We start from the raw sequence: 25,058 nt of genomic DNA on the forward strand, positions 1-25,058 counted from the left end.
CACACACACACCAACACACACACACCAACACACACACACCAACACACACACACCAACACACACACACCAACACACACACACCAACACACACACACCAACACACACACACCCACACACACACACCAACACACACACACCAACACACACACACCAACACACACACCAACACACACCCAATCTCTCACTGAGGATTTCACTAATCTACTAACTGACATCAGTCTGGGTGTCACAACACTTCTTAAAACTCAACCTTTCAAAAACTCAGCTCATGATATTTCCTCCCACCCGTGAACCTTCCCCCAACTTTTCCCTTGAGATTGTTAACACAACTATCCAGCCCTCCCCCCATGCCAAGGTCCTAGGTGTCATCCTTGACTTGGACCTCACCTTTCTTCCCCCACATTCAATCACTATCCAAATCCTGCCACCTTCACCTTCGTAACATCTCCAAAATACGTCCCTTCCTCACCAATGACACCGCAAAACTACTCGTACACTCCCTTGTTATCTCTCGTCTTGACTATTGCAACTCCCTCCTCATTGGCTTACCTCTACACAGGCTATCCCCCCTTCAGTCTATCATGAATGCAGCTGCTAGACTCTTCCACCTAACCAACCGCTCAGTGTCTGCAACCCCCCTCTGTCAATTCCTACACTGGCTTCCACTCGCCCAAAGGATAAAATTCAAAATATTAACAACCACTTACAAAGCCATCCACAATTCTGACCCTGGCTGTATCTCAAACCTGGTTTCAAAGTATCATCCTAACCGTCCCCTCCGCTCTTCAAAAGACCTTCTGCTTTCCAGCTCCCTCATCAACTCCTCCCATGCTCGGCTCCAGGACTTCACTGGAGTCTCTCCCATCCTATGAAACTCTCTACCCCAACCTGTCCGTCTATCTCCCACACTGACTGCCTTTAGGCATTTCCTTAAGACTCATCTCTTCAGGGAAGCCTATCCCACCTCCACCTAACCACTGAACTATCACTTTCTTTAACAATTCATACCCACACAGGTACCTACTCATGTATCACTTGCTCCTCCCTTTTAGATTGTAAGCCCTCATGGGCAGGGCCCTCCTTACCATCTTGTTTTGAATTATATTGTGATTGTAATGTCTTCTTTATATTGTAAAGCGCTGCACAAACTGTTGATGCTCTATAAATCCTGTATTATAATTTGTGGGACGACATACAGCAATCCTGCTTTGTGGATATAAAAGCAGACAGACAAATACAATTTAGGTTTATACATGGACTCGGGTTGGGTTCGCAAGCTATGTGTCCTAGAAGTTCCTCTTCTGATGTAGGCTTTTCACATGTTCTGTACTTGTCCTCGAATGAAAACTTATCAGCAAGCTATAACCTTTTTGTCTCAATCCCAATTACGTTTCCATTCTTGCCAGAGCTATTGCTCTTGGAAGCTGTAAATGACTTTATTCAAAGCACTTATGCGAGAATCCTTTTCAGTTTGACTGGCTTCTCTGTAGGGAATTCGATTTTGCTTTATTGGAAAGACCCATTTCTTCTGGATAAAGTTTGTTAAATAAAATTAGTCAATGAGGGCCATTTGGTTGAGCCATGTTGGTAGTGGGTATTTCAAAAATATTAATAATAAAAAAAAAAACTATTTCTCGGTGTCTGTTTCTCAACCCTCAGTTGGATTGCTTTTGGACACCTTTATATGTCCAAAAATTTCCACATGTATGTGTCCTTTAGTGGGCACGTGTTGGCTTGCTTACGAACTGAGGCATGACACTTAGGAGCAAGATTATAGGGGACTGGCATTCAACGGTTTTCTGTTTTGACAGTATCTACCTCCTGTAGGCAGCTGCATATAACCTATATGTCCAAAAATATCGACATTCCTGCAGTCTTTTATAATTCTTTAAAGGAGAACTATGGGGTTAGGGCTTTTCCCCATACTTCTCCGAAGGGTAATGGGAGGACACAAACTAGCGTCCTCCCGTTACCCAAAGCTCAGTATACTGCGAGTACACTGAGACGTATACTGAGACGCCGCAGCTGAAACGGACCCCGACAATTATGTCTGGATCCGCCCAGCTGCGTGAGTGACAGGTGGCTCTGCCTATCTAGAGGCAGAGCCAGCTGTACCCGCCCCCTCCCCCGTCTGTTCCGCCAGTCAGCGCTGGAGGATGGGACAAGGGAGGGGAGAATCCAGTCACTCCCCTGTCACGGCTCTCTGCAGTGACAGGATCGAGAAGTGAGCGAACGCCGGTATGTATTCGCTCACTTCCCGATCAACTGAGCCGACCTGTGACAGTTTCATTGTCACAGGTCGGCTCAGATTATGAGGCTGAGTGAAAAGCACTCACCTCATAATTCTCCTTTTAAATAGTCTCTACAATCTTTTTATTGTAAGAACAAACTTTATTCACTGAGAATAAAAGTAAAATTGCATAGGTAATGGTTTCATTGCATTAATCTACCTGTTTAAGATTAAAACATTTCTTTAACCCCAGGATTAGCTCAGATATAACGACTTTGCAGCAGTTAAGCCACTTGTTACGCTATTAAAACAATCTTAGTTTCTGCTGTTGCTTTTATTGGTTTGCTTTAAAAGTCCTTTCCATACAACTCTTCCTCACTCACTAAATGTGAATAATAGCTGAAGGAATGGTAGCTACACTGAGTTCGCAATAACCAGGGCCTCATAAAGCCTCTAGACATTGTGGACATTCCCCCCTTTTGAGTTACTATACATCAATGACCTTAATCTGCAGTACACAACAGTCTACTGCTGTGGTACATACAGAGCAAAACAGTAGGACACTTCCTTCTTTACATAGCAGGTCCAGTTACCCTGTGTTGGCCATTACCTTGTACCCTGTCATTACTCACCTAGCTACCAGGAATGGCAGTGCTTTTCAGGAGAGTACTTCTCTGTTATTGTTGTAGCTCTTTGTTTGGACTTTTTGAAAAGTAAAGTCAAGCTACATGAAAGGTTATTAACCCCTTCATGACTGAGGCCTTTTTTTCATTTTTTGTACCCATGTTATATTCCACATTTTAGGCCTGAAAATTACTTAAAACCCCCCAACATTATATATTTTCTTAATGCCAAGACCCTATAGAATAAAATGGTGGTAGTTGCAAATTTATATGTTGCGCAATATTAGTGCAACCCCTTATTAAACCCCAATATTTAGTGTAAAATGTAATTAAATGCCCCAAAACACAACAAAATAGCCAAACACATTTTGTTAGCTGCCTCTTTTCCACAGGAAGTAAAAAAAAATCCAACAACTTTATTTGATGTTTTGCGGCTGCTGTGGAGATGGAGTAAAGGTATGTATAGACATAAGAGGATCATCACCTGATAAAGATGATTTTCGGCTGGTCTGAGTATTAATCTATGGCAGACTGCACTAGATATCCTGTGCTGACTGAAAAAGTAAATAGCCATGTTTGCTGATCACTATTGTTTGTCTAAAAGAGAAAAAGTTTTTGCTCAGATTGTGCCTGCTAAAGTCACCTTTAAAGTGAACCATTTGACTAAATCAAACATTTCATTATTTTATTAGATAATGGATCTAGTGTGTGGGATTATTAAAAATATGTTTTTAATTTTTTCCCTTTTCTACCTCATTGGACCTATGCAATGGAACTTGTCCATTTCTTCCTTTCACTAGACTTGTTTACAAGTCTCCGTTATGCTCAGCTCCATTAGCACTACTACAGAAACCTCTAAACAGTGTCTTAAAGTAAACGTCTCACACACATGGGTACATTTAAATTTGAGCATATTATCTTTTTTAGCCCATTGTTGCCAAAAAGAATATCAAATCTCGATTTGTCTGACCACAGAACAGTTTTCCACTTGTGACAGACCATTTGACACCCCTCCCCCCTTTTCTGCGCGATATCCGCACCAAAAAAGGGTCCTGCACACACAACAGCGACGAGCTACAGGCGACATGGAGCTGTAAATGGGAACAGCATTGGACTTGGTACACAGAGCGATATCGCGCAGAAATATGCACGATTTTGCAGCGTAAATCTGTGCGATAAACCGTTCAGTGTGAACAGGGCCTTATAGTAAAATCAAGTTTATTGAAATGGAGGCAAAACAACATTATATTAAACAGGAGAAATGAGATGAGTAAAAAAAATACAATCTGGTAGTAAAGGAGATCGACTAGTTCAGCTCACAGAGGAAAGAAGTGCAATGTATAGGTTGGGACCCTCAAAAGATATTAGAACAAAAATGGCAATCTCACTGGTGACTAAGTGAAGCTCGTCCCAAAAAAAATGAAATCGTTTGATGTAAAAGAAAGAATAGAAAGAAGAGCCACAGAAAGAAAGAGACAGAAGAGCGAATCAAGAGAGGGAGAGAAAGAGGAAATGTTTAACCCAGGGAGTCACAATGGTAAAACGAGAAGAACAAATTAATTAAAAATGAGGAAATCACAAAAAACTCAGCATATCAGAGGAGTCCAAAAAGTCAGTCCAAACGGACCACTGCGTATGAAAACGGTCTATAGTATCCGTTTCAGTGGCAAGGAGTTCTTCCATTCGCATGATATCATAAACATTGCTAATCCACAGACAACGGAGGAGCGGTAGTCATTTTTCAAAATGCAGGAATGACTTGACCAGCTGCAGCTAGAAAATGTCTAGCTAATATCCGCTTTTGAGGTTTTCTAGATCCCCGCAGTAGGGATAGTAATGCTATTTCAGCGGATGGCATTAGAGAATCTCTATAAAAATTGTTGTAGATGTCAAGAATACGTGACCAAAAAGGGGAGATCAGGGAGTACTCCCACCAAATGTGCAAATAAGTGCCTCTTGCCTTCTTGCATCTCCAACATATATCTGGGGTGACTGGGAAAATACAGTGCAGAGACCTGATCCCGGTACCATCGAGTGAGAATCTTAAAACTTTTCTCTTGAGCCTAACTAGATATGGAAGGTTTATGTGTAAAGAAGAAAACCGTATCCCAGTCAGTCTCGGGTACGGTGTGAGATTCATCCTGCCAAGCGCATGTGTATCTAGGTAATGAAATATATTGCTTTGCCTGAAACATCCCATAGAGCAAAGACGGTGTGTGGCATGGCAGTTCCAAGAGGGTGAGAAGCTTTTCAAACTGTCAGATTCCTATGTATTAATTTAGTATGGTGTAAGGCTTTGCAAAATAAAGAGTGTTGATGTTCAGAAAACCAGTGCTATGCAAGAGTGAGGAGAGCGGGTGGGATAGACACACGCCTCCAGTGGACAGTTTTTGCGATCATAACCTACTACTGAAAAAAGAGCAAGACTTGTTGGAAAGCTGGTTTGTAGAATAACTGGGTAAGAGGACTGGGCAAGGTGGAAAGACCATAAGAATGCCAGACGCATAATACCACAGCTGTAAGGAGGGACGGTTTAAACGGCACCCCAGTAGGAATGGAAGATGACCATAAAAGTGCTCGTAGAGCAATAGGGCATAAGTCATGTTCAACTATGGCAGCAGCTTTAGGAAAGGGTTGAGGGAACTAATAAAAGATGTAGAGCTGCAACAATTATTCGATTAAGTCGATTAAAATCGACGATGGAAAACGTCAACGTTTTCCATTGTCGATTCGTCGGCTAAAATTCAAATTTCCCGGGGCTCAAGACGGTTGGGGGGCCCAGTAAGATCCGGAGATTGTGGGCAGAGGGGACTGAGTGGGGCCCCTTAGAAACGGCCGCCTCAGCGGCGATCACTCTTCTCAGCTCTAGCCTCTCATTGAGAGGAAAGAGCTGAGAAGAGTGATCGCCGCTCTCCATCACTGAAATGGGCACATCATGGCGGAACTACTGGGGGTTGTACCATAGCCTCCGGGCTGAGGGGGGCCCAGTGGGGACTGGTCCTGGGCACCCCCGCCCTTGGTGGAATATTGTTCAGTCCAGGGAACTGGGGCCTACTGGCTTCTCAGCAAGGGGGCAGGGTCACTGCTCCTCTCCCGGCCAGGTCCCTAGTAACAGGCGGTGGGAGAGGAGAGTGTGTCTGTGTTACATGCCCCGCCCCCTGCACACTGTGTGGCCGGGATGCTGTTTGGCTCCCGTGAAACTTCCAACGTCGACCTCTCCAACTCGTACAGGGTAAGTCGTTATAGAGGAAATCTTGCATCGGGGCCCTTTGTCTCTTAGGTCCGCCACTGATAACAGGGGCTGCAGAAAAAGAAATTGAGGACTTTATTTTAAAAAGGAAATATCAGGGGTCTGTTTAGACTCCTAATATTTCTCCCGAAGTCCCTAACAGTAAAGTAAAAAATAAAAATAATAAACAATGAATTAATAAATAAAAACAAATATAAAAAATGTAAACGTTTATAAATAGATAAAACTAAAATATAAAATTTTAAAAAAAAACTAAAATAAAAAACATTTTCAGTTTCGGCCTGAGAATTTTTTTAAATTTCGGTTTTAAAATTTCCATTTCGGTGCACCTCTAATAATGCATATTTAATGTTTGCATGTTTATTGATGTTTAAAGATTTGAATTTGGGGGGTATTTATTTGGCAGGTAGTGCAGGTTTAATTTGACCTCACATTGAAAGTGGGGGATTCCACTAATATACATGCATGTGATTTGAATTTATCACAATATATACCAGCGCAGTGTAGGAGAGTTGAATTAAAGTGCCCCTTATGTTTCTAGGCATTTAAATAAAAGTTATTGGCCGAGTCAGAATTTTGGAAGAGGTTTAGCTTTTTTTTTTCATGTCATCGGTACTCAACACTTCTTTTTTTTGCCCCTCCACTTGTATATATTAAATGCATTGCATGAGTTACTCTGTATTATAGCAATTGCATACAGTCTACTTTAGTAATTCAAGATGAAGTAAACACCTGCTTTTCATTTCACTTCAGTATGTTGCATTAAACCTAGAATTCACTGTTGTGATTAGAGTTATTGTTTCCAGATTTCATCTGCAGACTTTGCATGTTTTATAAGAGCATGTACTGTAAGTAGGATCATAAGACCTTACATGTTAACTTTCTTTCCATAAGCCATCTGCTTCCTAATAGAGAGATCCAGCTAAAATTACTAGCTGCTTATAAATGTGTAGGAGTTGAAGCACAGTGCCGTGAACCCACACTCTTGATCTGTCATGTGTTTTAACTTCTAAATAAAAGAAGCAAATTAAATTATATTGCATATACGATAAAAGGTACCCATAATCACAAGATAGATGTCACTTTATCAAGCCAATAATGGTCAGAATAATTATAGGTCTTTGTGTTACCCCTGACGTTTTTAAACACCTACATATTAACGTATCTTGGAAATGGGATCCGTCGCAAGGTATGGTTTTACCTGGGTGAATGCTGCTTTTCCTCTGAGATGAGGCCAGAAGAGGCTACACGGAGCATTCACACCAGGCTGGCGAGATTGTACATATACATGCCATGATTATTTTATGGAGCCATTAGGTAGGAATTAGATTGAGTCATTGCCTCCGTATGTATGTAGGTACTTCTAAGTTAGTCTTTGTCAATTTGCCCTAAAAATTTATTTTTCGATTTGCTAAAGGCATTATCATATGAATCAGATGGATTTACCATAATCCTATTTGGCAATTGTTTAGGTATTTTGACTGTAAAAGTCAAGTCACAAATTTGGTCACACGGTTTATCCCCTTTTTTGAACATACCGTTGGAACCTGTTTAGTAAATGTAAAAAAAAAAGAAGCCTGTTGGTCTTGTCAGAAACCTACCTGTATCTTCAGGTCATTTGTCTCAAAGAACCCTCCTAGTTCTTAACTTGGACTATAGATTGATTAGCATGTTGTAGAGATCTGAGAGTGGAAATAGAGTGGTAAAACACTCTGAGCAGGGCTGACAACACTAAGGGCTTGTTCACACCATGTCCGGATCATGTTCAGACCAGAACAGTTTGTTCCCAAACCAAAAAAGCATCCCAATGTAACCCTATGGTATTTCTGGGCTCTGTTCACACCAGCACAGTCTGTTCTGGTCCAGACAAAAAAAAGTTCGACTTATCTCATTTTCTCAGGTCTGGAATGCAGTGGAACGCATGGACCTGATCTTAAATGTGGTGGCAGCATTAGTTTTCTTTTTTTAGGGTTTTTTTCCACCTTTTTTATCAACTGGTGGTCCGGCCAGTAACACATTTCCTGTTTTAGGGTGGCTCCACTCTGTGGAGGAGCAATTGAGCCACCACTGGACAGCAGCATTGTCACCCTGGGAAAGGGTTTAGTGTTTGATAAACTAGCAGATTTAGATGAGCTTGACTAACACTTTTTAAGGAGTTACAGCAACAGACTTTTTTTTTTTCCTTTTGGTATAAAGGTTTTTACATAAATGAATAAAATTTGAACATTGTAAGCACACCATCGTGTTAAATGATTTGTCTATTTGTCACCTTTGCTGAACAGCTTAATCTGTAAAAAGAAGATGAAAAATAAACTCACTAACCATATCACCAGTTTAAAATAAAGGTAAAATGGCCTTTAAAACAAAAACGAATGCAGCCACTGCATCTAAGAATTGGTAAGCTGCAATATAGTATGTTTTTGTTGTTGGGTTTAGATACCTTTTTAACTCCATTTTAGTTAATTGGGGTTAACAAGGGAAGTATATCAATCTTATCACACTGAGCTGTGGTGCAAATCAGATCGAGACAGAATTACTATCACATCACAGCTTGATTCTTAACCACTCCCCCTCCAGTCTGCCCAGCAGTAGCACTGTACCAAAGGGTGGCATACCTGGGGATAGAATGCTGGTTCACTCTGCCCTACAAACAGCAACTGCTGGGGTGCCATGTGACTGTAAGAACTGGTAGGTGGATTGATATGTAACCCAACTGTGTCTGCATAAATACAACACTGATGTTACTCTGCAAAGCCCACACAGCCCACCTAAGAGTCTGCACTATTACACAAATTGCCATTATTTTTCCTAGACGTCTACCGGTACTTTCAGAGCTAGTTATTAAAGCAGACCTTTACACTCAAATCAAATTCTAGCAATGCATCCCACAATGTATGATGCTTAATAATAACATGGACATGTCAAGTGTAAAATGCTGTGATTTTTGAAATACTTACACTTGCAGAGCATTCACTTCCTGCGTTAAAAAGGCAAAATGACTTCAAGGCACATTGGGATTACCTTGTCATCAGCAGAGCATTGCTGGGAAATCTCATCTGTAATCTCAACGAGATCTCAGGGAAAAGCATTTTCCTCCCCTGAGATGATGTACATCGCCATATGTCCTAGTCACATGTCTAGTCAAAGGTGCCAGAAATCCAGGAAGTAAAAGGAGAGCTAGTAATCTGCCCTTAGTAAACATGGCAACTGTCAGAAGACAGGGGAATAAAAGAGAAATAAGGTAGCAAAGAATACAAAGCGAGCAATTATCTAGAAGTATGTGTTTGTAAATTGTCATTACTAAACATTTCTAAAGGTATGTTTGTTATTTTAAAGATATAGATGAAGGTCCACTTTAAGTAATTACTAAAAGCAGTAATAATTGAATGTAGAGGCAATTATTTAATATGATAGAGTTGATACATTTATATAGTCTTACAGATGCAACTGACCCTTTGAGGGCAACCATAATGCTGATGTGGTCCGCGATGAAATTGGGTTTGACACCCATGAAATAGACCCTGTCCTTAAACATTTTTACCTTTCTGTATCCTGGGGTCCATTCACACTAGCCTGTCCACTACAACACAGCCACTAAAACACTGTGTTTTAGTTGACGGACTAGTGTGTAGTAGCAGCTCCAGCAATGTACGTTGTATTGCACACTGCCGGGGCTGTCACTGTAAAAAATGTTTTAAACTTTATATAAAGCGTACAATGTATACACTTCATTCAGGTCCCTGCACAGCAGCTTGGTACTCTGTGCTGCACTGTCATACGGTGACCTGTGGTGGCATCTAGTGTGCTGCGATAAAATGCAGCATGTTTGCATTTTAACATAGTGCCTTACTTATCACACTCGTGGTGTGAATAGGACTCCTAGAAAAGAAAACTATATATGTTTTTGTGTGTCCTTGCAGTGACAATTGTTGATCTGGTCTGGTAAAAGACAGGTCACTGCAGTATGTCTGAACAAGCACTCAATAAATATGGATATTGTCAATGTTTAAATGATTTGGTGACCTGTATAAACCAAACACATTGAGGCTCTTGCATACATTTCTTTATGCTTTTCTACTACCATCATTCTCTGGCTATAAATGTAGATTTTAAAGCAGTATTTGCCAGCGTCCGAGTTTATTTGCTCCCAAGCTTTATTTATTTTTTTCAAAGAAAATCTAGATGAAATCATTGTGCTGGTTTGCAGTCCCCCCACACTTAGCTGCGGCACAAGTTAGATGCCGGTGTGTGTTTTCAGCGCTGTGGGTGAAATGTGTGGCTGGCACTGTGAGGAGCGCTGGTGAAACGACGTATTCAATAAAAACGTAATATATTTTCCCTACAGCTATGGAAGACAAGTGTGAGTGAAATTATACGTGTCTGTGTTTTGTAATTTCCTTTGTGAATGTCGGATAGCTTGTTATTTCTGTAATCAGCAGTTATGTCCATTTCCAGAGTCTAATTGAAAGTAATGAAGAAAGAGGCTGGGCCACTGAGACTTTGCATTCCCTGCTCTTTGTACTGCTCTCATTGCTAAAAGGCTAAGTTAACATAAACCTGAGTGGGCTGTTTAACCTTCTTTCTCTTCTGGACATGTAGATGCAATAACATTTGCAGCTGAAAGGGTCCTTTCTCAGTTTGTAATGTTTAAGAATGTAAATGAAGCATTTTGTCTCTTGTGTCGCCTCGAGGTGTTATGCAGGAAAACACAAGAAGTTACTGGGATTAGTTCCACAGGTTCCTTTTCTTATGTAAAAAGCCAAAGCAGCTTTCAGTACCATAAAGTAAAATACGAGCAGCGTGGACAACATTCAGGGGAATTGCATACATTTCATTTGTTTGCTTTCCTTTAGATTGTAGAGCTATTAGAAAGTAATTCTCACAATGCAGCTGAAGCTACCAGTCTTGTTTGGGAATGTTCTGGGTGTTTGTGTGTTTTCCTCATTCATCTCAGTGTTTGATAGTCTCATCCATTAAGATCTTGCTCATATCCTATCACCGTCACTGATATTTACTTGTCATCAGAGAAAGAAATATACTATGACATTCATTTAGATGTCTTTTTTACTTTTTTTTAAATCTGTGTCTTGTATAAAAAAATGATCACTAATGCTTGTAGTGCTTGATAAGGGTTTGAAATCTCTTTGGGTAACAGGCCATTGGTGATTTCATCCATTGTAGTATTGTGAGATACTTGTCAACATCTTGGTTTACACGGGTCACTAATAAACATATTTTGGACCTTTTTGTATAATAAATTTCAAGCTGACAAACTGTATATGGATATATTACACCAACGGTTGCTTGCTGTCATTTCTGGTATTTTGAATTGGTTATTATGGACCAACCATGCTTTCCAGCTTTTTCACCCATGAACATGTTTTTTTTGTCAGGACTGCATTTGTTCATTCTTCAGAAAAGACTATTGCAATGCAACCATTATAGCCATCTTAAAGTGAAACTAAACTCAGGGGTTAAATCTTTAAAAATGCATTCAAGTACCTTAACTATTAACAAAAATGTGTCTTATTTGTGTATCGCTCGGCTGTAGATCCTCAAATTATCTCTGAATTGGCGCTGACACTGTCCTTCCTTCTTCAGGTCACCAATAGTCACCACTCCAAGCTCACTCCCGTGACAGACTATAACTTCAGTAAAACTTAGCTAACCAAATATGAGTGAACTTGGAGTAGTGGATGTTTTACAATACACACAGGGACCATGGGAACAAAAGTAGCCACCCTGCAGAAGGAAGGACAGTGTCAGCACCAATTCAGAGATGATTTGAGGATCTACAGCTGAGTGATACACAAATAGGTACAATTTTTGTTGATAGTGTAAGTACTTGAATGCATTTTTAAGATTTAACTCCTGAGTTTAGTGTCCCTTTTAATATGCGGTGCTCAGGTAAAAATTATCAGTGTGAGTAAGGCTTTATTCACACATAGCGGTAGCGTTTTCTGAGCGATACGAAAATGTGTAAACATTAACATATGTGCAGATGCCACGCATTTGCGGCTAATACTATAGCCGCAACATGTGAAACCCGCCCAGAAAATCATACAAGGACTTTTTGCAGGACGCACGTTTTCGTACAGCGCGGGACGCCACCCTAGTATAAACAGTTCAAATTGGAATGCATTTTTTTTTTATGTTTAGCATTATAACAGTTGTGTGAATGGAGCCTAACAAGTGTCTCCTCACACCTAGACAAGTGAAAAAAAACCAAAGTAGCAATTGAAATAATACACAGTAAATAAATACTCATACATGTGCCCAACGCTCCACAAAGTGTCATTCATTATAAAAAACAAACACTTTGTGAAAAATATATAGCAAGTGTTTAAAGGGTTTCTAAACCCTCAGTTTTTTTGCATATATCTACTGCTAGCAAGAAGTAGATATATGCAAAAAGTTTTTTGTTTTTTTTTAAAAACCCGCTTTAACAGCAGTTTACACTTACCCCGTCTTCGCTGCGCGCTCCCATCCGAGAAAACGAAACTGCTCGGGCGGCCGCAAAGCATCTTGGTGCAGGCCCATGCGCAGTTCAGATTTTCGGACGGGAGACGAGCAGAGACGCAAGGTAAGTCTATGGACGCGTGTACCCGAATGCAGACACTGCTGGATCGGAAGTGCCAGCAAGGAGGTCAGCGCTGGATCAAAGAGCCGCCGCAACGCTGGAGGGACAGATGAAAACATCAGGAAAGAAGAAGATCGGATTAAGAGACATCATTTAAGGTAAGACATTAACATTGGGGGGAGGGAATTTTTTTTTCCCTTTGATGTCACTTTAAGAAAGAATTTCTTGCCTTTCCCATACAAATCATCATCTAATATTCTTCATCTTGTGCATATCCACAAAAATACAATCATTACCCTTTATTATATGGCATGTGGATGATACATTTGATGCGTTTAATTATGTTTATTATACAAAGTCATAGAACGTTATTTACTCACAGAGTCTAGACATAATACAAATTACCTGTCTTCATCTGGGTTTTGCCTATTGTTGCTACTGTACTTTTTTTTTTTTCCAAACTCAATGTCCTTCATTTTGGTTTTCATAGTCTGCAACTGAGGCTAATGACTTTTAACATACTTTCCCTCATACAAAAGCCACATTAACCAGTGACTGACACTCAGTTTTGGTATTGACTGCTCTTAACTCCACTTTGTGTGTTGCAGTATGTTACCATGATTGTTGTGAACATGGTGTACCCAGACACATTGATTTACTAATATCAACTTCTAGAAAAGAAAACAGACGTTTCCCATACAGACCACTAAGATTTCCTTTTTTACTCTCTGGAGAAATTTAACAAATCTGATTAGTCATTATGGGCATCCACTTTTTTTTATATTTGGGCCCCCATAGTTCTGTTACTGCCATTAGTGTCATACATTCACAATTCACTTTTTAATAATTCATCCTTATATTGTGTACATATGTATAATAGTTATTCACATGCAAATATTTAGTAGGCATTTTATGCCTTGTATTGTGTAGGAAAGACCCTCAGCAGATTTCAAAAGTTCTTTAAGAATTGGTTGTTATATAGCTATGATCAGCAATTCACTTGTTAATTACACCAGTCATGATAGTGAATACAAATGCATGTCAGTGTTAGGGGAAAAGGCAAAATGGACAACTTTTGCTGCTGTTTGTTTAGAATTATTTATGTGCATTGCAGTGTCTAGTGTTTCTTTAGAGCCACAATAGCTTCTTGAGTACAGCCAGGAGCAGGATAAGTGCAGTTATTTGGATGTCAGAGTAAGTAAACCTTGTCCTGCCACTTATGTTGCTGCTTGTTTGACAAAGTGCCATGTGCAGTCTGTTATTTGATAGCTTTATCATGCTTGTAAGCATCTCGGGAGAAATTATATAGATCTTGGTTGCTGCTGGTTTAAACCTTGTATTATTGGAAATGATCAGATGTTGCTCATTTCCATGTGTCACAATAATCGGACAGTGATTTAATGTTGGATAGGTTTGACCACATTGCGCTTGTCTCAGCAGCTGGGCAACTGCTCACTGCAAAACTTTGCATATTAAGTGAATACAATTCTTTTGCAAGCAGTAGAAAAAATAGCTTGCTTTTATGGCCCATTCACACCATGTCCAAATCATCTCCAGACCAGATCGTTTCCGGACCCAAAATGCATTCCTATGCTATTTCTGGCCTCTGTTCACACCAGCGCAGTCCGTTCCAGACCAGAAAAATACTGCTTGTCGTATTTTGTCTGATCTGGAATGCACTGGAACGCAAAAAACATCAAAAATGCATACAAACGCACTAGAACGCACCTGTAAGACCATTTTAAGCAAAAAAATAAATTCCAAACGCGGCAAAATCGCAGTAAAAACGCAATTCACTGCGTTCAGATCTGGTCCAGCAAATGGTGTGAACCTGCCCGTAGGCAATCACTGAACCTTTGCTTACAGAATTCTAGGGTTGTTAGACACTCCACAGTATGTACTCAGTCAGAATCCCACCTTTCTAAGTAATTTTATAGTTACACAGTATTTTGGGTTGAATAAAGACATACGTCCATCAAGTCCAACCCATATAGGTCCACGCATCATCTCATTCTTAGGGATACTGGTATCCCTGGATATTATGGTCTGAAGAAATTGTCCAAACGTTTCTTGAACAAATCTACACTCTTTGCTGTTATCACTGCCGATGGCAGTGAGTTCCAGACCTTAACCGCTCTTACTGTAAAGAACCCTCTTCGCCCATTGTGCTGGAATTTTTTCTCCACCAACTTTAGGTGGTGGCCTCTAGTCTTTGTAATGGAGTAAATCTCAAACAGTTTGTTGCCAATGTTGCTGTCACCATTGAACATCTTGTACGTGAGAATCATATCCCCCCTTAATCTCCTTAATTCCAGCGTAAACATGTTTAAGGTCAGAAGCCTTGTCTCATAGCTCTGGTCCTCCATTCCCCTAATTATTTTTGTTGCCCTCCACTGGACTCTCTCCAGTTCAAGGACATCCCTTCTCAGTACCGGCGACCAAAACTGGACCGCGTACTCCAGATGTGGCCGAACCAACGATCTATATAGAGGCATAGAAACAGCAAGTGGATATCAGGCAATAATCATTTAGAAAGGAGTCCACCATGGCCTATGTATATTTGCTGTCTCCTACCAGTGTTGAGACTGCTGTGACCGATATTGAGTTAAAGGAGAACTATGAGGTGAGTGCTTTTCACTCACCTCATAGTTCTAGCCGACCTGTGACAATGAGACTGTCACAGGTCGGCTCAGTAGATCAGGAAGTGAGTGAACACATACACTCACTCACCTCTCGATCCTGTCACGTTCACTCACCTCTCGATCCTGTCACAGCTCTCTGCCGTGACAGGGGAGGGGCTGGATTCCACCCTCCCCGCTCCTCCAGCACTGACTGGTGGAACGGACGGGGAGGGGGCGGATACAGCTGGCTCTGCCTCTAGATAGGCAGAGCCAGCTGTCACTCACGCAGCTGGGCGGATCCAGACATAATTGTCTGGAGCCGCTTCAGCGTCTCAGAATATATATCGCGAGCTATAGCTCGCGATATACTGAGCTTAGGGTGACGGGAGGACGCTAGTTTGTGTCCCCCCTTTACCCTAAGGAGAACTATGGGGTAAAGCCTTAACCCCATAGTTCTCCTTTTAAGTAAATCTGTTTTCGGCATATTGAAAAATCATGCAAAAATAATCATGTTGGTGGCTAAAGGGCTATATGGGTTGAACTACAGTCTTTGCAAACTTCTTTGCATACTTCTATACATATATTAAGCTGATCATGAAGCCCCTCACATTTTAATTTCTGTGGAATAGTTTGAAAGGTATGAAACTTGCTTACATCCTACATAAGCAGTTATTGTATGAAGACATTTTATTTGTTTACTTGTATAAAAGGACTAACAATGTTAAAAGTAACCTGCCCGACTACAAATATGTGACGTGATATTTCTTAATTTTTAAATTGGTTTATTGACAACAAGCTTTGCACACCTGAATTGGGGGATTTTCTGCCATTCTTCTTTGGAAATCCTCTCAAGCTCAGTCAGGTTGAATGGGGGCCATCAGTGGACAGCCATTTTCAGGTCTCTCCAGAGATGTTCAATAGGGTTTAAGTCGGGGCTCTGGCTGGGCCACTCTAGGATATTCACAGAGTTTTCATTAAGCCACTCCTGTGTTGTCTTGGCTGTGTGCTTAGGATTGTTGTCCTGTTGAAAGGTAAACCTTTGGTCTAGTCTTAGGTCCTGAGCACTGTGGAACAGGTTTTCATTGAGGATATCTCTATACTTTGCTCCATTCAGCTTTCCTTCAACCCCCCGACCAGTCTCTCAGTCCCTGTTGCTGAAAAACACCCCCTACAGCATGATGCTGCCACCACCATGCTTCACTGTTGGGATGGTATTGGGCAGGTGATGAGCAGTGCCTGGTTTCCTCCAGTCATAACGGTTAGAATTGAGACCAGTAGAAAGCAGGAAACAACATTTCGGGGCCGCACAGGGTCCCTTCATCAGGGTGATAATGTGACCAAGGCTCTTTTGTTTGTGACGTTATGTCCGATTAAATGGACGTCTACTATTTGAAAACTATTTATTGGGTGCTGGTGATTCCTGCTTTCTGCTGTTGATGTGCACGTGATTATCACTGCAAGCACCATCATTACAATTTGGGCTGGGAACGCTGTAAGGAGTGCAGAGGGACTTTCCATTTTCTAGAATTGAGACCGGTTCAATCTTTCTTTCATCAGACCAGAAAATCTTGTTCCTCACAGTCAGTCTTTCGGGTGCTTTTTTTTTTTTGCAAACTCCAAGCGGGCTTTCATGTGTTTTGCACTGAGGAGAGGCTTCCGCCTAGCCTCTCTGCCATGAAGGCTAGATCAGTGGAGAGCTGCAGTGATGGTTGTCCTTCTGGATCTTTGTCCCATCTCCACGCAGGATCTCTGGAGCTCAGTCAGAGTGCCCATTGGGTTACTAAGGCCCTTTTTTTTTTTTTACATACGCTATAGATAATTTTACCGCTTGCTGTCCGCCCGGCTTTTTTTTTTCTGCTCCCGCGCTCTATAGCTGCCGATCGCTCGGCTGCTCGACCTCCCCCTCCTGCAGTTTCGCCGCCGCCCCCCCCTCCTGACCCCTCATCTTCAATCCCGGGATCCGCTACCCCATCTGCGGCCCAGGACCGGCGCGGGAGGGTGTCAGGAGGAAGATGGGAGGGAGTTCAGAATCTTCCTCCTTGCTGATCTCTCTCCGTATTGTGAATGCGGAAGTGATGTGTAATACATTAATCTGCATTCTCCTCTCAGTCATCTGGCTGCTATAGCCAGAGAGAAGAAGCTGATGAAGCAGATCTCTGCTTCATCAGCTAATTAGGGGGTCCCCTGGTGAAATTAGGGGTCTTGGAGACCCCTAATGTCTCCATAAAGAGGACCTGTCAGTGTGCCTTTGCTATTACATAGGGGGATTGTTATCCCCCCTATGTAATAGCAATAACATTAAAGAAAGAACTATGAGGCGAGTGCTTTCACTCATCCTCATAGTTCTAGCCGACCGGTGACAATGAGACTGTCACAGGTCGGCTCAGTAGATCGGGAGGTGAGCGAACACATACCGGCGTTCGCTCACCTCTCGATCCTGTCACGGCTCTCTGCCGTGACAGGGGAGGGGCTGGATTCCCCCCTCCCCGCTCCGATCCGCCAGCGCTGACTGGCGGAAAGGACGGGGGAGGGGGCGGGTACAGCTGGCTCTGCCTCTAGATAGGCAGAGCCAGCTGTCAGTCACGCAGCTGGGTGGATCCAGACATAATTGTCGGGATCCGCTTCAGCTGCGGTGTCTTAGTATACTGCGAGCAGCAGCTCGCGGTATACTGCGGCGTCTCACTATACCGCGAGCTACAGCTTGCGGTATACTGAGCCTAGGATGACGGAAGGACGCTAGTTTGTGTCCTTAACCTCATAGTTCTCCTTTTAAGTGTAAAAAAAAAATGTAAAAAGTAAAAAATGTATGAAAGTCCCATAAAAAAAGGTAAAGAAAACCCCCAAATGTTTTAGTCCCCCACGTTTACGCACATATAAAGTTAATACGGGTCAGATGCGCCAGCGTGCGAGAACGACAATTGCACTACACATGTTACATATCGTTGCAAACATTGAAGTGAGAGCAATCATTTTAGGGCAATTAATCACTGATAACACTAAACTGATGAGCGTAAAAGCTGGGGCGCGCAATTTTAAGGCTTGACATGTTTGCTGTCTTTTTACCCGACGTGACCCCACCTTTTATATTTTACCAAAATATTAATAATGTTTTATAATTTAATATAGGGGAAACAGTTGTTTTTTAATTTTCTGTAATTTTTTTCTTAATTCTTCTTAGTAAAAAAATAAAAACCCCAGTGGTGATTAAATAACACCAAAAGAAAGCTCTATCTGTAATTTCAGTACTGCGTTGCATGACGGAATAAATGTTAGTGAAAGTACTGCAGCGCTGAATACTGAAACATGGCCTGGCCAGGAAGGGGGTTTAACACCGCGGACTTCAAGTGGTTAATAGGTTGGTGTTTACAATTGCTTCTATTAAAATGCAGATTTCTAGAATGCTGTTTTAATTCTGAGTCTTTTATTTATCATAACAGACATGTCATTGCTGCGGTATTGGTAATTTATTAAATGTAAGTTCATTAGTTTCCAACTATAGCAACAAGAAAAAAGATGTGCTACAAACAAAATCTATAGCATGGTATCTCACACATCACAGCAATCTTATTTTATAATGACATTGTATAAAGTTTTGTGAGACAGAAGCATATGGGTATAAACAATATAAAGTTTTCTATTGTATCGATGTGCATCTCTTGTAATATTTCTTTTAAAATTGTAGCATTAAAGATTTTAAGAAGAGCATTTTGGGTGGTGTTTTTTTTGTTTCTTTTCAAGTGTATTGGAATCCATGAGGTGGGGGTAGTAACTGGTAAGGATTGGGGATATTAATGATTTAGTGGAACAGATGTAGAAATCCAGATATGTGAAAGCACATACATATTTTCAATTTTTTTTTATCAGTTTAATATTTCCCTATGTAAGGCAAGAAATGTTCCCATGTTAACATCAACATCATTTGCTTCTTTAAAGAGTGTATCTTTTTATGACTGACAGATGTTTATGTAATATGAGAAATGTTGTTACACACTAATGGTAGATGTAATCTACAAGCCCATTTACTGTTGCCCAGTATGTAAATGAACGGATTTCTCTTGTCACTCAGGTGTTGTATTTGTTTAGCTGGCACATTTCATGAGCAGTTTTCTTGTAAGCTGTTTGCATGCTGATGAAACAGGAAAAAAGATTCCTCTCCAGATAGTATTAACAGTTCGCACCAACACAAAAATGTGTGTTTAATGAATAGGCAGGTTTGAATAGGGCTGAGCAGTTTTACAGTTCCTGATTTCTTTAATTACATTAAGCTCTGTGTGCTTTATTTTAGTGGTCCCTCAGATGTGTGAAACCACAGCTAACACCTAATATGTTTTTGTTGTAAACGTAAAACTGTCATTGTCTCCACAGGCAGCAGAAAACGTCACCTTCATTGGACCTGACACTCATGCTATTCAAGCTATGGGAGACAAAATTGAAAGCAAACTATTAGCCAAGAATGCAAAGGTCAACACCATCCCTGGCTTTGATGGGGTGGTCAAGGTGAGAAACTCCACTGTTATGTGGCTAGATCTTCTGCATTGAGGCACGCTTACTGTTATTGCTTCGGTCATATACTGTGCATCACCATGTGTACTTTAAAAATATTGAGCCTGTTTAAGGGAAGAAATGGGTATAAGATGAGGGTGGAATTACGAGGAGCAGTGAAATTGCTGGTATTATAAAGAACCTGTCAGATTATTATCTGGCTTAGCTGAAGCAGCTCTCCATTGCTGAAGGATTCCAATAACTAATCCTGGAATTGGTGAACATTCTGTGCTACAGCTCACGTCTTATATGTCTTACACAGTTATGCAGCTGACTCAGAGCTACCTCTTGCTAGTAGGATGCTCTGATAAGTAATACTTTGACTAGTTCCCTGTACCACTGTATATATTTGTATTGCACCAGGGTGCTTTCTGTGGAATAATCATAACGGCATGATTTTTGAGCTCCTCTTCCATCAGCTCTTTAAGGATCCCGGCTAACATTTAGAAAGACAGAATCAATTTGAGAAAATTGAAGACATTCTTAGACTAGGTGGTTAAAGTTTTGGATAAAACACATATGGAACACGCTGAAACATGGTTTTCTGTATGTATGTATGTATGTATGTATGCATGTATGTAATGTATATCAAAAGCCTTTGCAAATATTTTCTTATAACTTTATTAACAAACAGGGTATAAAGTTTGGTAGAAATATAGGTTTTATGTGATAAGCAACCATTGTTGTGTTCACTAAGAGGTCGACAAAACCCATTGGAATATTCACAAAGATGCTTGCACTAAATGTATGTATTTGTGTCACAAGTATGGATGTATTGAAGTGATATGTGAATATGTAGATTTTAGTGCATTTTCTGCTGTGACATTGTGTTTTTAGTCATGGCAGGTTAAACACGTCTTTGACATGCATTTACTTAACACTCCCAGAGCTGTATTATTGTAAAAATACACAGAATAACAATCCGATCAAATGCTGAATGTTAAATAATTCATAATAGCTCTTTGTATAAAAGTCTATGTAAATCTGGGATAATGTATTTCTACTTGTTTCCTAAATCATGTTAATTTTAAAAAGAATGTATGTATAATTGTATATACTGCTAATATATAAAATAGGAACCTACTATGGAACTCCCATATTATACAGATTTATATTGTGAATTTGAATACTGAAAACAAAGATTGCTTTGTCTAAATCTGACTTGCGCTCACAGGTCTATTTATAAATGTTTTCACACAAGATTAAGATAACTTTCAACCAGGATTCACCCATTTTTTCAATTGAATCTAATTAGCGAATGTGTGAATATATATTTTTAAATAGGCCCTTCAGCATCATCCTACTGAGAGAAACTGAGAATGAGTAGGTACAGGCTGGTGTAAGAAATCCTTATAGTACAGTTGGAGGCAGATATCCAATGCACCTAAAACAAAAATATACAGTATGTGTGTATATATATATATATATATATACACGCGCACCCATAAAGGTGTACTTTTATGTCAAACACATGTTCTCTGGCTCATCCAGACTTTTTAGAGGGTCCTAGGTTGGTTATAATGTGTCCTGAATTCTACATTAAGCTAAAAATATTCCCATTCTTGGTATATTTCCTTGCAGAACCTGCTAGAGAGTGGTCACAATGTCATTGGCTACGTAGCAGATTTATTTATTGGAATATAAGAAAACTGTACTCCTTAGATGGGAAACGGAACGTTTAACTAATAGTAATACCCTGGGCGTCCTTGGGTCAAAAAGGGGGGTGTAAATCCTCCCTATCAGGAACAAAGACAAAACCTAAACCTGATTATGTAAGTCTTTCCCACTCCATTCAAACTATAAAAAATGTAGTTAGAATTCCACTTTAATTTGTAAGACCAGGCTGTGTAAAAAACAAAATTAAATACATTTTTATATTTTCCCACCACAATAAGACACCTAGTGATACTGCTTATGTCTCCCCGTCACAGAAATCATACTTGAAATAACTGCCAGAACCACTGTCATGGCTACATTTCCTGCAGGGGTGACAACGCTTGATCTGACCTTGAGATATTTTATTATCATTGTCACCACTGCAGCATCATCCTGGAACCTGCTTAGTGCTACTCATCTCATCCTCTGCCTCCTATACAGTGGCGTAACAATAGCCATAGCGACCCAGGCGGCCGCTATGGGGCCCGGGCACAGGGGGGCCCGGCCAGGACACCCCCCTGATGGCGTGCGGGCCGCCTGGGTCGCTATGGGTTTGAACGTGCCGCTGTTCAGATCACCGTGATCTGTGCAGCGCTGCATTCTTCTCCATAGCCGCTGCTGAGTCAATGAGAGTCAGCAGCGGCGGTGGAGGAGGCTGGACGTGGCGGGGAGGAGGAGGAGGGGGTCAGCTTCAGAGGAGGAGGCGGGGCCGGTGATGGAGGAGGAGGCGGGCCCGGCGACGGAGGACGGAGCGGGCCCGGTGACGGAGGAGGGAAGACGGAGGAAGAAGAGGCGGACAGGTAAGGAGTGTGACCAGCCCACCTGAGGGTGGCCCTGCAGAGCCCACCATAGAGAGTCTATGGTGGGCTCTGCAGGGTCACCTTTAGGTGGGCTGTGTGGGCTCTTCAAGGGGTGTAACTAGAAATCACAGGGCCCCATACAAAATTTTGCTATGGGGCCCTGTGATTTCTAGTTACGCCCCTGCTCCTATAGTATAAATGCTTTGTGGGGTAGTATTTAAGGCCAACCCTTATAGGTCACAAAATTATTGTAAACCACAAAATCCATTATAATGTAGAGGCATTACAAGCCGTTGCCCACAATTGCTTATTTTACAAGTTCACTTGGTGGTTTGCTTAGTGATATAGGGCTGCTTACTTAGTCCTGGTTTACACTGAGCATTTTGTAGCGCTTTTACTGCCCTAAAAAACGCTCCAAAAATCTGCCCCTCCAAAAATCCCATTAATTTCTGTGGCCCTGTTCACATCTAAACGTTTTGTTGCATTAAGCAAAATGCCTGTCGCTGGAAAAAGTACTGGAGATTTTTTTTGGCATATTACAGCTCGTTTTGGCCCCATGGACTGAATAGGAAACGCTTGAAAACGCCCGTTTGCTGTGTTTTTGCGCGTTTTTAATGCACGTTTTTATATACTTTGTAACTTCTTGATGTCAATAAGATAATCTGCTCACAAAAAAGCGCTTTTGACGTATGCGCATAAAACACGCAAAAAAAAATGCTCACAAACGTGTATCTAAAACGTGAAAAATGCTGTCGCCTAGGTGTAACCCAGGCCTAAGAGTCTAAAAAAAAAAAAGCCTTTGCGTTCTCTTTTGCTTTTAAGTAACTGAATACATATATATTAGGTTTCATATAAATGCTCTGTTTGCTTATCTTATTTACCTATTCAGCTTCTTTACACACTGACTTGTGTGTAAAGAAGACTTTACACACTGACTTGAGATGTTCAATGGTGACAGCAACATTGGCAACAAACTGTTTGAGATTTACTCCATTACAAAGACTAGAGGCCACCACCTAAAGTTGGTGGAGAAAAAATTCTAGCACAATGGGCGAAGAGGGTTCTTTACAGTAAGAGCGGTTAAGGTCTGGAACTCACTGCCATCGGCAGTGATTTCAGCCAAGAGTGTAGATTTGTTCAAGAAACGTTTGGACAATTTCTTGAGGGACCGTAATATCCAGGGATAGCAGTATCCCTAAGAATGAGAGGATGCGTGGACCTATATGGGTTGGACTTGATGGACGTATGTCTTTATTCAACCCCAAATACTATGTAACTTCAGCAGTGCATTGTAATAATATATATTTGCATACTTATTTTCTACAAGTAAATAATGGACAGGGTACTTTTGTGCAAAACCATTTTCTCCCCTTCATAGAAGAACATGGATACCATGTAAGAAGTCACCTCTGATAGTTGGGGCTCGTTCACACCAGCAGTGTTGGGCTGCTTTGCCCACAGCACAATCCCAACGGAAGGACAGATGGATGTTACAAAAAACAAACAAACTTGCATTTTACACAGCATGTTGCGATGCACTGTAACATGGCGCCATGCAGCACGTGTCAACAAGTGCTAAAAGAAGAAAAAGGATAAAAATATGCACTGCAATGCATTGCAAGAAAATGTAAGATGCATGCCAGCCTGTGCATGGCACGCGTTACCACACCTCTACTTGCAATGGTTGCCCAAAAAAGGCTCAAATTTGCTACATGGCTTGTTTTTCATGCCGGTGTATGGTCAGTCTCTTTACTAGTTCTTTGATGGGTAGACCTGTAAAACTGTGCATGTCTTCTTTACAGCCATAATAATAGTTTCTTATAACCTGATCTTACAGCAGTTTGTATTTGGAGAACATTTTGTACTTCTTTTCATGTTTTTTTTTTTCTTTTTTATACTAAGTGAAATAAAAAGTGATTTGCTAATTACTTTTTCTATGTGTGACTGAATTTGCAAGCTAAAAGAAATTCGGAGAGAGTTCCCAACTAGAGCTTTAATCATGGCTCTTCATCAGTCATCGCTATTGCTGCATTTTGCTCGAGAGGCTCTAATTGTCTGCATTTGGAAGGTTTAACACTTCCTGACAGAGAGGCTATTAAGGGGAAGTATTCTCACATAACTGTCACGGGCAGGAACAAAGGGCCTTGCAACTCAATGTGTACAAACCACTAACATTCTTAAATGACCCTTTTTTCATGAATTTCATCCCTTTAAGTCAAAAGTCCATAGAAAGAAGCAAGGTGTAATAAAACAGTAAACCTATACATTCTTCGGGGGTGAATTTATCTGTGGCTCAAAAACAATTGTTATTTTGCAGAAAAAAAAAATCTCATTAGCAGATGTGAATTGGAGTAAAAAGACCTAAAATTAAGGTTGCTCTCAAGACTGCTTTGAACTTAACAAGCACCGATTGTGGAGCAGACTAGTTAATGAAAGGAAATTAAATTTTTTGCCAACTTCCCCTGCTTGCGTCCTTTCTGAGCCTGTAACAAGTTACTGAACCTTTTTTTTTTTTCTTTTTTTTTAAAAGAAAATTTTATTTTGTTATTTAGGGAGAAAAAATATATGTGGAAAAGTTGATATATTTGACTATTTCTGCATACGTCTCTTTTGATCAAACCATATTCGTGTATTTATACAAAACCATATACAAGTTTGTTTACCTTAAATTTATTTTTGTATTGGGTATTTAAATTAATTTCAATACATGTGTATGTTTGTGCACCACATCTTTTTATTTTTTTTACTCAATTTTT

At 40.7% G+C, this 25,058-nt stretch overlaps 1 protein-coding gene across 2 annotated transcripts in view; it reads left to right on the forward strand.

Moving 5' to 3' along the window:
• The window catches only part of PCCA (propionyl-CoA carboxylase alpha subunit), a 340,260-nt gene that overhangs the window by 76,628 nt on the left and 238,574 nt on the right, over positions 1–25,058 (forward strand). For both annotated transcript variants that reach the window (XM_018576625.1, XM_018576624.1), the window contains exon 7: positions 19,670–19,801. In XM_018576625.1, the coding sequence (XP_018432127.1) occupies positions 19,670–19,801 (132 nt within the window). The remainder of the gene's footprint in view (positions 1–19,669; positions 19,802–25,058) is intronic.

The sequence above is a fragment of the Nanorana parkeri genome, unplaced genomic scaffold (assembly GCF_000935625.1).
Source record: "Nanorana parkeri isolate BGI_ZX_2015 unplaced genomic scaffold, ASM93562v1 scaffold71, whole genome shotgun sequence".
In the NCBI taxonomy this organism is placed as follows: Eukaryota; Metazoa; Chordata; class Amphibia; order Anura; family Dicroglossidae; genus Nanorana; species Nanorana parkeri.